The 11,726-nt window shown below is 69.0% G+C and overlaps 3 protein-coding genes across 3 annotated transcripts; 1 reads left to right on the top strand and 2 right to left on the bottom strand.

Annotated features, from left to right (window-relative positions):
• Positions 1-706: 706 nt before the first annotated feature.
• LOC118256699 (B-cell differentiation antigen CD72-like) lies at positions 707-3,036 on the bottom strand. Its single transcript, XM_035563871.2, has 7 exons — positions 2,952-3,036; positions 2,784-2,879; positions 2,584-2,673; positions 1,522-1,836; positions 1,296-1,444; positions 1,083-1,165; positions 707-921 (listed from the first exon to the last, which is right to left on the bottom strand). Exons 1-7 carry the CDS (start codon positions 3,034-3,036, stop codon positions 774-776), a joined length of 966 nt encoding a protein of 321 aa, XP_035419764.1. The 3' UTR covers positions 707-773.
• Positions 3,037-3,763: 727 nt separating this feature from the next.
• Positions 3,764-6,139, bottom strand: LOC118256696 (killer cell lectin-like receptor subfamily B member 1B allele A). Its single transcript, XM_035563867.1, has 6 exons — positions 6,063-6,139; positions 5,599-5,709; positions 5,115-5,186; positions 4,831-4,979; positions 4,473-4,576; positions 3,764-3,959 (listed from the first exon to the last, which is right to left on the bottom strand). The coding sequence occupies exons 1-6, from the start codon at positions 6,109-6,111 to the stop codon at positions 3,764-3,766; spliced, it is 681 nt and encodes a 226-aa protein (XP_035419760.1). The 5' UTR covers positions 6,112-6,139.
• A 1,048-nt stretch (positions 6,140-7,187) lies between these two features.
• LOC118256695 (uncharacterized) lies at positions 7,188-9,813 on the top strand. The gene is made up of 8 exons (XM_035563866.2): positions 7,188-7,524; positions 7,607-7,678; positions 7,786-7,854; positions 8,809-8,859; positions 8,931-8,966; positions 9,047-9,091; positions 9,191-9,331; positions 9,403-9,813. Exons 1-8 carry the CDS (start codon positions 7,188-7,190, stop codon positions 9,717-9,719), a joined length of 1,068 nt encoding a protein of 355 aa, XP_035419759.2. The 3' UTR covers positions 9,720-9,813.
• The last annotated feature ends 1,913 nt before the right edge of the window (positions 9,814-11,726 follow it).

Consider the following 11,726-nt stretch of genomic DNA (forward strand, 5'->3'; position numbering starts at 1 on the left):
GGTGGAGGTGAGGACCACTTTGGACCTGGACCTAGGCACCTCCTGAGAGAGGAGAGGCGTGGAAGGATGCTGGTGGAGCCGGGCCACAGCGTGGTGAAGCTGGAAGAGATGAGCCGTGAGGTGCCCCGCGAGCTCAGCTCCGTGGGAAATGAGGACTTGCTGTGTCCGTGCGTGTCTGGCTGGTCCTGGGCAGCCCAGGGGCCTCCCCTGAGCTCAGCCACCACAGCACCACAGTGCCCTTGGGCGCTGCCACCGCAAGGAGTCCTGCACAGACCCCTCCTTGTGGGTCCCCTGGGCCCATCCAGCACGGCCGCCTGCTCTCCTGTTCCCACCAGCCAATTTCTCAGTGCCCCAGCCCTGAAGGGTCACGGTGAAAGGCCCCCGTTGCTGTCCCCGTGTCCCCAGCCCAGTGCTCCCCATGGTGGCAGGCAGGCAGGCTGGGCAGGTGCCACCTCTCCTTGGCAAATCCCAAGTCATCGACAGCCAGCGATGGAGCAGGCGATAAAGCCAAGGGACTCCCCAGGGGGGATCAGGTTGGGGACACCAATGGCACCGTCACACCCAGGTTCAGAAGGTGCAAGAGGTGCCTGCCATGCAGCAGGTGAGAGCAGGGCTTGCTACGTGCTCATTGAGAGCCAGGAAAGGAGGGCAGGGGGCTGTGAGCATCAGCAGGAGTGAGACTCAGAAAGCCAGGCTCTTCTCCACAAGTCATCCTTTACATGCCCAACACCTTCACTCCCAGCCTATGTCCCCAGACAGAGGGGGTGCCAGGGTCACCCCCCAGCCAGGAGAGGAGAGAAGATCTCGGACAGGTTGCTCAGCTTTGGGGGCTGCTCGCAGATCCAATGATAAGCCCAGTAGCAGTATGTGCGCTCTACTTTCCCAGAGCCCACCAGTGTGCATTCAAAAGACCACTTGTACCTAGAAGGGAAGGAGCACGTGAGAGGGGACAGGGTGGCACGTGCCACCGTGTCCCCAGCCCGCGGCCAGCCCCAGGCAGGCCAGAGCAGCCCCTGCCTGAGCATCGGTCCCCGGGCCGGCCCATCAGGGTGAGGTGCAATGGGGCAGCTTGGCCGACTCACTTCTCAATCTGCTCCTCCATCCACGAAGGAATTTTGGTCCTCTGCTCCACCCAGTACTTGGTGCCGCCTGCGTGCAGGAAAGGCTGCGGGAGAGAGGCCGTCAGGGCCTGCCCCACGCCCGGCAGAGCCGGGGCCATGCCGCAGCAGGACGGGCACGGGGCTGGGGGCGGCAGGCAGTGGGGACACCCCCTCCCCAGCGCAGCCCCCCCGTACCGGCAGCGCCCATGCCTGCCGCTCGCTGTGCACCAGCAGCTGGGAGGATCTCGCCTCGCAGTCGTTCAGGCTTTGCCACCAGCTCTTCTTCTCCGACGAGACGAAGAGGCACTTGCCGTGGTAGAGCAGCCAGCCCGGGGGGCAGCAGTCTGGGGACGGGGGCACCGCTCAGGCGCTCGCCAGCCCCCGGCCGCGCCGCCCCGTGCCCGCCGCCCCGCGGCCCTACCTGCGTCCAGGCAGGCGCGCAGGCTGCTGGCCGCACGCTCGCCGGCCTCGAGCCGCCCCTGCGCGTCCTGCAGCTCCCTCTCAGCACCGGCCAGGGCCCCCGAGACGCGCGCCAGCTCGGCCTCCTGCCTGCCCAGCTCCAGCAGGCTGCTGTTGCCCTCTCGCCACGCTCGCTGCAGCTCCGCGCGCGCCTGCGCCAGCTCCCGGCGCGCCTGCTCCAGGCTCTGTTCCCACGCCCGCGCCTCCTGCGAGAAGCGGCCGCGCTCGGCCGCCTGCTCCCGGGACGCGTCCCGCAGCTCACGGGTCGCCTGCCAGTCTGGGGATGATTCAGGGAGGGGTGGGACGCGGGGCATGGCCGGGTGTGGGGTGTCAGGGCACCGCCAAGGCAGTGGAGGGGAAGGGAGGCAGTGGGGAGACAATGGGAAGGCACTGGGAGGTGATGGGAGGTGATGGGAGGTGATGGGGAGTGATGGGGGGTGATGGGAGGTGATGGGAGACAATGGGAGGAAGTGGGAAATCACTTGGAAGGCAGTGGGAGGTGGTGGAGAGCCAATGGGAGGTGATGGGAGGCGATGGGTGTACAATTGGGAAGCTATGGGAGTGGCAGGAATGAAGGGGAGGCAATGGAAGGGAGTGGGACTTCAGTTGGGAGGCAACGGGAATCAGTGGGAGGCCGTGAGGGGCGGTGGGAAGGCAATGGGAAAAAATGGGGGACAGTGAGAAGAGATGGGAAGCAACGGGGAGCAAATGGGAGGCACTGGGAAGTGATGGGAAGTGGTGAAAGGGAAGGAAATCAGTAGGAAGGGATGGGAGGCACTGGGAAGACACTGGGAAGGTGCTGGGAGGGCACTGGGAAGGCACTGGGAATGCACTGAGAAGGTGTTGGGAAGGCGCTGGGAAGGCACTGGGAAGCAGATGGAGGCACTGGGAAGCGTCCCAGCCAGGCACAGCGCGGGGCATCCAGTGAGGGGCAGCGCTGCCCCCGGACCCCAGCCCCGGGCTCCCCCCGGCCCCCAGCCCCTGCCCGGAGCCCCCCGCCCCCGCCGTGCCCGTCCCCACTCACAGCAGGTCCCCAGGGCCACCAGGGCCACCAGCAGCAGCAGGCTGGCTGCCAGCAGCCCCGCGGGGATGCAGCGCCGCCAGGAGCAGCGCCCTGCAAGACACGAGCGGCCGCGGTGTCACCCACGGTGCCGGGGCGCGGAGGGGACCCCGGCGCCCCCCCGAGACCCCCGTCCCCATCCCCGTCCCCATGCGGGCGCTCACCTGGGCTGTGCCGGGTCCCTTCCCCAGCCGTCCCCGCAGGCACCGGCCCCGGTGCCACGTTCTCGTAGGGGCTGTCGGCCTCGTCCATGCCGGGGGCTGCGGGAGGAAGGCAGGGGGCAGTGTGCAGGGGTCCGGCACGGGGCAATGCGGGGGTCCCGCGGCTCCCACCTTCCCCCAGGGCCCCGCTGGCCGTGCCGCGGCCCCACGGCCCCTTGGCGAAGCGCAGGTCGGCGTAGAGCACGCTGTGCGCCATGCGGCACCCGCGGCACCTCGGGTCCTCTGCTGCCCGCCGTCAGGTGACGGCTTGCGGCCCAGGGCACGTCAGGTGGAGGAACGTTTTGATTCGTAGGAAAGCAGAAGTAATCACTTCATTTGCAAGATGTGGTTTTTATTTCACGGGCAGGACCGTTCCGGGAGGGGAAAACAGCTCCGCTCCATCCCACGCAGTGCGCTCTGCCCCATGCAGCACCATTTAAGCGCAGCACTGGGCGCGTTTTGGCCACCCTGGGCCACCCGGAGCCCTGGCCACAGCCGGAGCATTCTCCCCCCCATGTCCCCTTCCCCATCCCACCACCCGCTCAGTGGTCAGGCAGAAATGAGGAGGGGGCCGCACCTGCCTCCCGTGCTGGAGACACACCCAGGGATGTCCATGTGGAGCTGTCAGCATGGGGCACCTCCCGCCCGAGAAAGGCAAACCCCGGGCAGCCCAAAGCCCCGAGGAGACACATTGCACCCACGCAGAAGCTGCTCCACGTGCCCACCAGGCCATGGGGACACTCGGGTCGATGCTGGCTCTGCCCCCCAACCCTCACCCCCCCCTCCTCCCCCACAAAGCCAGCCACAGCGTGAGTGCCAGAGTTTATTGGCAACGCGCAGAGATGCCACGGGGAGGGACGCAGAGGGGTCAGGAGGCAGCACCCCGGGGTGCCCGTGCTTGGGTCAGGCAGGGCTGTAGGAGCACCCAGGCTGTCGCCGCGGTCCTAGGGCCCTATGCAGGTGTAGGTGGTGTTCCCCCAGAGGAAGGCGGGGATGGAGGACCGGAGCCACTGCAGGGTGACCGCGCTCTTCTCGCAGACCCAGCCGTGGGCTTCTCCGCACGAGCCGGCCGAGAGCCCCGAGCCGGACACCCTGCCGCAGGCCACGTAGGAGCTGCTGGAACGCTGGAGGGGGAGGCGCCTGCAGGGGGGAGCGGGGTGAGGGGGGGCTCAGTGGGGTGCGAGGGGCTGGCCCACCCCCAGCTCCTCCAGAGGGGCAGCAGAGGCCGTGGGGGTGCCGGGGGGCAGAGCTCGCCCTCCCCGTGGAGCAGTGCCCCTGGCAGCCTCCTCTTGGTGAGGAAGTGGCTGTGATCCCTGCACACCCTGCCCCTGCCTGCTTTGGAAAGCCTCTTTTTGGATCCCAGGAACCTCCCGAGGTGGCTCAGCACCAGATGCACCTTGTCAGGAACTCAGTTTTGGGGGACCCCCCCGGCCCTCACCCCTCGCTCGTCCCCAAGCAGGGCGCAGGCACTGGGGAACGTGTCCCTGTTATCTCCCCTTCCCCAAAATGCCCCCGTGCTGCTTTGGGAAGCGGAGGGATGGCCAAGAGGGTGATCATGTCCCTGCCTGCAGGCTGGCTGTCCCCCTGTCACCTCCCGGAGCCCTGGTTTTGGGCTTTCAGCAGTGCTGGCCGGAGACAAGCTGCGAGGCTCACCCCTTCAGCAGGGTGCCGTCCAGCCACTTCCACTCAAACCTGGAGCTGTCCCGCTTCAGCCCCACGTGGAAGATGTCCAGATGGGTCACGCGTGCCAGGAAAGCCTAGAGCAGGAGGGAACAAGCGTGAGCTCCCCGGGGACACCCAGCCACGCAGGGGGCTGCGCGGTTCGGGCACAGCATCGCCAGCTCCCCGCTGGGTTTTGGGCACGGGGGCTGGAGTTGGGGAGCTGAAATGATGCTGGTGGTGACTGGGGAACCACTGGGGGACCCTGAGGTGGCGATCAGCGTGACACAATGACCACGGGGAGGTGGGGGGGGTGGGGGTCAGGATGGCTGGGGCGGGCGGGCGGACTCACCAGGGTGCTGTTGGCTCGGACGGTGACCAGCTGCGCCCCCCTGGAGCAGCAGTCGTCTTTGCTCTGCTCCCAGCTCTTCTTGGCAGAGGAGAAGTAGTAGCAGCGCCCCGCGTCCCCTATCCATCCGGCCGGGCAGAACTGGCAGCTCTCTGCACACCAGAAGCACAATCCTGCAGGGCTGGCCGGGACGGGGCTGTCCCCAGCCCCCAGCACCGCGGTGACGGGGGGCAGCCGGGATGCCACCAGGGCAGGGAGCCCAGGAACCTGCCTGGAAGCTCTCCTACCTCGAAAAGACTGCTGCACATAGCTGAGGCTCTCCTCCTCTCTCTGGGCACAGCTCGCCTGCTGGGCTAAATCTACAGAAGAAAGGCACAGGAGCGTCCCCACCAGGGGCCAGTAGCACCCAGGGGGTGCCATCCCCCTCTCTCGGTGCCGTGCCAGCCCAGCTGGACAAAGCCCTCGCGGTCTGTGCCGTGGCTGGGAGCCCAGCACATGGCAGGTTTCTGCCTTTTGGCCCCAGCGTCACGTCCTGTCTGCACGCCGTGGCCAGCTGATGGAGCGGGATGCCCCGGCGCCGTCCTCGAGCCCACGCTTTCCCCTCTCCTTCCTCTTCGGCGCTCCAGCCGGCCAGGCAAGGGGTGTTTTATTTTCACTCACCGCTTTTCCCACTCGCCCCACAGCCCAGAAATCTGCGGCACCGTCAGCCCCGAGCAGGAGGGTCCCCAGCTCGGGGGCTGGGTGGATGGGGGCGCACAGGGGGGTACTCACAGTGGAAGCTCAAGCCGACGAGGACGATTTGCACCAGCAGGAGCAGCAGGGACAGGACACCCAGGCTGAGGGCTGCCCAGTGCCAGGGCAGCCTCACGGGCTGCGGAGGAGCTGAGAGAGGGAATTACCCCACGTCCTGGGGGGTCGGGGTCGGGGGGAGAACCCCCAAATCAGCAAAGGTCTGTGAGCCCCAGGCAGGGGGCATGGGGGTCCCCAGGCTCCCCAGGGACAGCAGAGCAGTGGTGTGAGCAGGAGCAGTGAGATGGGGGGGGGGGGTGATGGGGGGGTGCCAATGCAGCTGGGGAGCAGTGCTTGCGTCCTCCCCTGCTCCGAGAGCAGCCTGCACGGGCAAGGAGGGAGCAGGGCTGGGGGCACGGCCCTGCAGAGGGGCTGCTGGATTTTGGGGGGCAGGCAGGGATGGGGGGGGGGGCCGGGGGGGACAGCGGGGTGCAGCGTGCCGTTACCTGGTACGGGGGGCAAGCGCAGATCTGCGTACGTGACCCCCTCTTCCATCCTTCCCTCGGTCTCTGGCCACGCACCCCGCAGGTAGGGGGGAGCAGCAACCCCCTCCCGGCCCCCTCTGGCAGCCGAGTGTGACACGAAATGGAAAGCGTCACTTCCCGGAGGGGTCCCCAGGGACACCAGCTGGGTCACAGCCCTGGGGGGCCCCAGCAGTGGCAGCACAGGGAGAGAAGGGGAACCCCAGACAGGCGGGACCCCCGGCATGGGGGCACCCCCTGCCCCACGGTGCCGGCCGCTGTCTCAGGCGTGTATCGGGGCCGCGTCGAGGCTGGTCCCATGTCAAGGGGACCCCAGCACTGTCAGGGCACAGGGGGACCGTCCCCATGTCCCCAGCCTCCGCATGCTCTCGAGCAGCAGGGCGGCGGGCTGTGCGCGCAGAGGTGGTTCCTGCCACCTCTTTTGCATGGGGCTGCAGCTGCATCGCAGCCCTGGAAAGCCGGGGGGCTGGGGCGCTCCGTCCCCTCCCCGCGCCCTGAGGGCTGCCCTGATGGGCACCCCTGCTGTGCCCTCAGGGCTGGGGGGCAGCATCCTGCAGCACCCCCACCCCCAGGGGATGCTCATCCCACCCCGCCGCCGGGCAGGGCAGGCACGGCCAGGACTACGTTTCCCAGCGGCAACTCCAGGGGCTGCACATGCTCCTTGCGGCTCACGGCTGCTCCCAGCAGCTCCCGGTGCAGCTCCCGGTGCAGCTCCCGGTGGTCCCCGGTGGTCGCCGGTGCAGCTCCCGGTGGTCCCCGGTGGTCCCCGGTGCAGCTCCCGGTGCAGCTCCCGGTGCAGCTCCCGGTGGTCCCCGGTGGTCCCCGGTGCAGCTCCCGGCGCAGCCCCCGGTGCAGCTCCCGGTGGTCCCCCGTGGTCCCTGGTGCAGCTCCCGGTGCCCCCCGGTGCAGCTCCCGGCGCAGCTCCCAGCGCAGCTCCCGGCCGTCCCCGGTGCAGCCCCCCCGTGCAGCCCCATCGCGGGTGCAGGGGGCTCCCTGGGGAGCGCACAGCCGACCCCCAGGGCTGAGCCCTGCCCGGCACCCCCCCTCCCGGACCCCCCCCCCCCCCCCCCCCCCCAGCCGCCCCGCAGCATGCCCCGCGGGCGAGCCTGGACGCAGGCGGAGGTCGGCAGCCTCCTGGCGCTGGTGGGAGGCTCAGGGGAGGCCGCCCTGCTGATGGCCTCCACGTCGCGGCCCAACGAGGCGCTGTGGCAGGAGATCTCCCGGGGGCTGGCGGCGGCCGGCTACGGCCGCAGCGTGGCCCAGTGCCGCTCCAAGTGGAAGGCGCTGAAGCAGGCTTTCCACTCGGAGCGGGAGACCCGCCGCCGTGCCGGGCGGCACTCGCCGCGCCTGCCCCCGCACTACCGCGCCATGAAGAGCATCTGGAAGGCGGCCGGGCGGCCCGTTTTCGGAGAGCGGCGGCTGCCGGGTGGGTGCCAGGGCTGGGTGGGCTCCCCGGTGTCTCACGGGGTCCGTAGCTCCCCGGTTTGAGCTTTTTCCTCCCCTTGCAGAGCTGGTGAAGCCGCCCCCCCGGCGGCGCAGGTCGCTGGCCGCACGCTCGCCAGCCTCGCCGGCACCGCCAGGTACCCGTGGGATGGGGCAGCCGGAGAGGGGCTTGTCCTGGGTGAGGGGTGTCCTGCACCCCTCAGGGCCCCCTTGCTGATGCTGTTCTCTGCCCGCTGCACCCCAGCTGCTGCAGAGTCCCCCGCTGTGCTGCTGGCACTGCCGCTGCAGCACCCAAAGGACGAGCCGGAGAGCCGTAAGTACCGTCCTGCCCCGCCGCGCCGGGCTGCACAGCCACCGCTACAGCTCAAGCCTGTGCCAGCATGCTGGGATGGGGGGGTCAAAGGGCTCGGGGGGCCTTTCATCCCAGGAGGGCCCCACCGTGGTGTGTTCCCCTTGGGATGCCCGCGGATGGGGTTTGGGGAACTTCTCCCCCCCGCCAAGTTTGGCTCCAAACCAGCCCCGCAGCGTGAGGGTTTGGGGCCGGCTGGGGTGGGGCAGGAGGGGGGTCCGCGGCTCGGAGCCGGCCTCGGGGCACGGCACGCCGCAGAGCTTCGGAGGAGTTGGGACTGGGTGTGAGGGCCGGAGCCGGGAGCGTCCCCGTCCTGCAGCGCACCCGGACGGTGCCGAGGCGATGCAGGATACGTCCCCGGGCCCGGCCTGTGCGGGCAGGTAAAGGGAGCGGGTGCTGTTCCCCGAGCCTGCTGGCTCGCCGGCAGGGATCGGGGCTGCGGGGCGGAACAGGAGAAACACCTCCCCAAAAACAGGAGCAGAGAAGGGCCCGGCGCCGGGGAAGCCCCGGCTGCTGCTTCATCCCCCCCCCCGGCCCCGCTGGCGCTGGGGAGCGAACCCCGGCGTCCCGGCCAGCGTCCGCACCGGGTAATTACGTTGTCTCCCTAAATTCCCCCTGCAGTTTCAAGTGGATGTGGGATTCTCCTTCACTTCCAGTCCTAATCTGTTGCGTAGCCTGGCCGCGCGCCGCTACGCAGCTGCTGCCTTCCAGCCCGGAGGTGGCTGCATTGCAGTGGTGGGTGAGTGACTCCTGCTTTTGTTCCTAGCTCGTGAGGCGCTTTGAGGCCCCGCAGGGTGCTGGGGAGCTGTGGCTAGGGCACGCCGGGCTGGCCGGGGCAGCGAGGCAGACCCCGGGCTGATGCCGTCCCCCGGCGGGTGCCGTCAGACCCCGCGTCTCCTCTCTGCTCTCTCCCTGCAGCCCGCGGGGAACGCGTCGCTGGAGCATCGCCCGACCCCGCGGCCGCCCCACGTGAGGCTTTCCTTGTCCTGATTTCCCCCTCTCAGCCCCGTGAGCAGGCTCTGACCCGCTTCTCATTGCAGGTACCAGCTGCTGCATCCCTCCCCATCCCCTCCCGGGTGAGTAGCGTGCCCCGGCCACCGAGCTCGCGTCCCCGCGGGGCCGGAGCCACCCCCCGGTGACCGCAGCTCTCCCGCAGGCTGCCACGGCGCCCTGAAAGAGGAGAGCGCCGAGCTGAAGGCAGGTGAGTCTGCGCCCTCTCCCCTGCACAGGGCAGCGGGGGCGGGCTGAGCAGGGGGCTCCGGGAGCCCGCTGCGCCCTCCGTGCCAACCCCCGGCCGCAGGTTTTCCTGGTGAGACGTCCCCGGGGATGGGAAGAGGAAACCGAGCGCTGCCGGCGGCCACCGCAGCCCCCGGCTCCCCCGGGACGGCCGCTGCGAGCGAGCAGGCGGCGGGCGAAGAGGCAGCGGACACGAGCCTGCAAGGTGGGTCCCCCCGATCCCCCCTTGGGCACGTCGGTGAGGGTGGGCTGCCCCTGACCCCGCTGTCACTGCAGGCGGCGGCGTGGCGGGCTTGCTGCAGAGCGTGCAGCAGCTGCTGGTGCAGATCCTGCAGACGTCGCGGCAGCAGCAGGCGCTGCTGGAGAGCCTGGCCAGCGACACCGTCTCCCACCTCCACCTCCTCTCCCACAGCCTGGTGCAGGTGGGCGAGACCCTGCACCAGCTCCTGCTCCGGCCGCAAGCCCCCCACGGCCACTACGCCCCCCACATCCCCCTTTTCGAGGGCGGCCCCCAGGTCCCGCTGCTCCCCGGGCTCCCCTGCGACAAGGAGGAGCCCCGAGTGTCCCCCGACGTCGGCTGCGCCCCGCCGTGAGGGCGCGCACCCCTGCAGCCGAGGCCCCGGATATTTTAGAATTTTATAGAAGAGACAGATTTTAATAACATTAAAAATAGCTTTTGTACCAGCAGCGCCGATCAACCAGTTCTTTTGCTTGAACGTCCCGGGGGGGGGACGTTCCCCTTCTCGCTTTCGAAACGAGCGGAAGGGGAACTGGGCTATTTACAGCCCCCCAGGAACTCCCCGGCCGCCCCCCGCGCCCCCCGCTCAGCCCTCTGCAGCCGGCGGCCGCGCGGGGCGAGTGACACCGGGCAGCCGTGGGTGGCATTGGGCCACCTCTCCCCGGCACCTGCCGGCCCAGCTCCCAGCCCGGCCGCTGTCTGGGAAAGCACCGGCACCGTGCCTCGTCCCACACCGGCTCCACGGGGGGGGCACAGCTCCCATGGGGGCACACAGACCCTGCCCGGTGCTCCCCGGTGCCATGGGGGCGGTGGCAGGCTGGGGGGCAACGCGGTGTGCAGTAAGAGGGTGGGGGGGTGCTGGGGGGCAGTGGGAGGCAGCAGCGTGGGGTAGGGTGAGCTGGGGGTGGGCTGGGAATGCAGGGGGGGGTCGCAGGTGGGGCGTGCAGGGGGATGCAGAGGGGTGCAGGGGGGCAATGGGGCTGCAGAGGGGAGCAATGGGGCCACAGTGTCGTTGCAATGGGACCACAGTGGAGCCACAATGGGGTTACGGTGGCGTTGCAATGGGGCCACAGCAGGGCTACAATGGGGTTGCAATGGGGTAGTAATGGGGCCGCAATCGGGCCACAATGGGGTAGCAATGGGGCCACAATGAAGTTGCAATGGGGCCACAGTGGGGTTGCAATGGGGCTGCAATGGGGCCACAATGGGGTTGCAATGGGGCCACAATAGGGTTGCAGTGGGGTTGCAATAGGGCCACAATGGGGCTACAGTGGGGGTAGCAATGGGGTCGCAGTGGGGTTGCAATGGGGCCACAATGGGGTTGCAATGGAGTTGCAATGGGGCCGCAGTGGGGTTGCAGTGGGGTTGCAATGGAGCCGCAGTGGGGCTACAATGGGACTGCAATGGGGCCGCAATGGGGTTGCAATGGGGTTTCAGTGGGGTGGCAATGGGGTTTCAATGGGGCTGCAACGGTCTTTCAATGGGGCCGCAATGGGGTTGCAGTGGGATTGCAATGGGGCCACAATGGAGTTGCAATGGGGTTTCGATGGAGTTGCAATGGGGCCGCAATGGGGTTGCAATGGGGTTGCAATGGGGCCGCAGTGGGGCTGCAATGGGGTTGCAATGGGGCCGCAGTGGGGCCACAGTGGGGTTGCAATGGGGTTGCAATGGGGCCACAGTGGGGTTGCAGTGGGGTTGCAGTGGGGCCGCAGTGGGGCCACAGTGGGGTTGCAGTGGGGTTGCAGTGGGGCCGCAGTGGGGCCGCAGTGGGGCCGCAGTGGGGTTGCAGTGGGGTTGCAGTGGGGCCGCAGTGGGGTTGCAGTGGGGTTGCAGTGGGGCCGCAGTGGGGTTTCGATGGGGCCGCAATGGGGCCGCAATGGGGGCGCAGTGGGGTTGCAATGGGGCCGCAATGAGGCCGCAATGGGGGCGCAATGGGGTTGCAATGGGGCCGCAGTGGGGTTGCAATGAGGCCGCAATGGGGCCGCAGTGGGGTTGCAGTGGGGTTGCAGTGGGGCCGCAGTGGGGTTTCGATGGGGCCGCAATGGGGCCGCAGTGGGGCCGCAGGAGCAGCAGCCCCGCACGTACCAGCCAGGCGGGCAGCCGGGGCCGTGCCGGGGCGGAGTGACAGCTCGGCAGCCAATAGGAGATCAGTATGGAGTGGGGGGCGTGGTCTCCCTGAGGCGCGTCCCGCTTCCAGGGGCGGGGCCAGGACGGCGCAGCCAATCAGACAGGGGGAGGGGAGGGGCGAGTGAGGCGCCGGGGGGGTCCCCGCTGACGTCAGCGGAGGGGATTCCCCGCGCGGCGGCGTGGGGGAGGGGGAGCTGCGGGGGGCGTTTTGGTGTCAAAAAGCCCGGATTTGGGT

Source organism: Cygnus atratus, chromosome Z, assembly GCF_013377495.2.
Source record: "Cygnus atratus isolate AKBS03 ecotype Queensland, Australia chromosome Z, CAtr_DNAZoo_HiC_assembly, whole genome shotgun sequence".
NCBI lineage: Eukaryota > Metazoa > Chordata > Aves > Anseriformes > Anatidae > Cygnus > Cygnus atratus.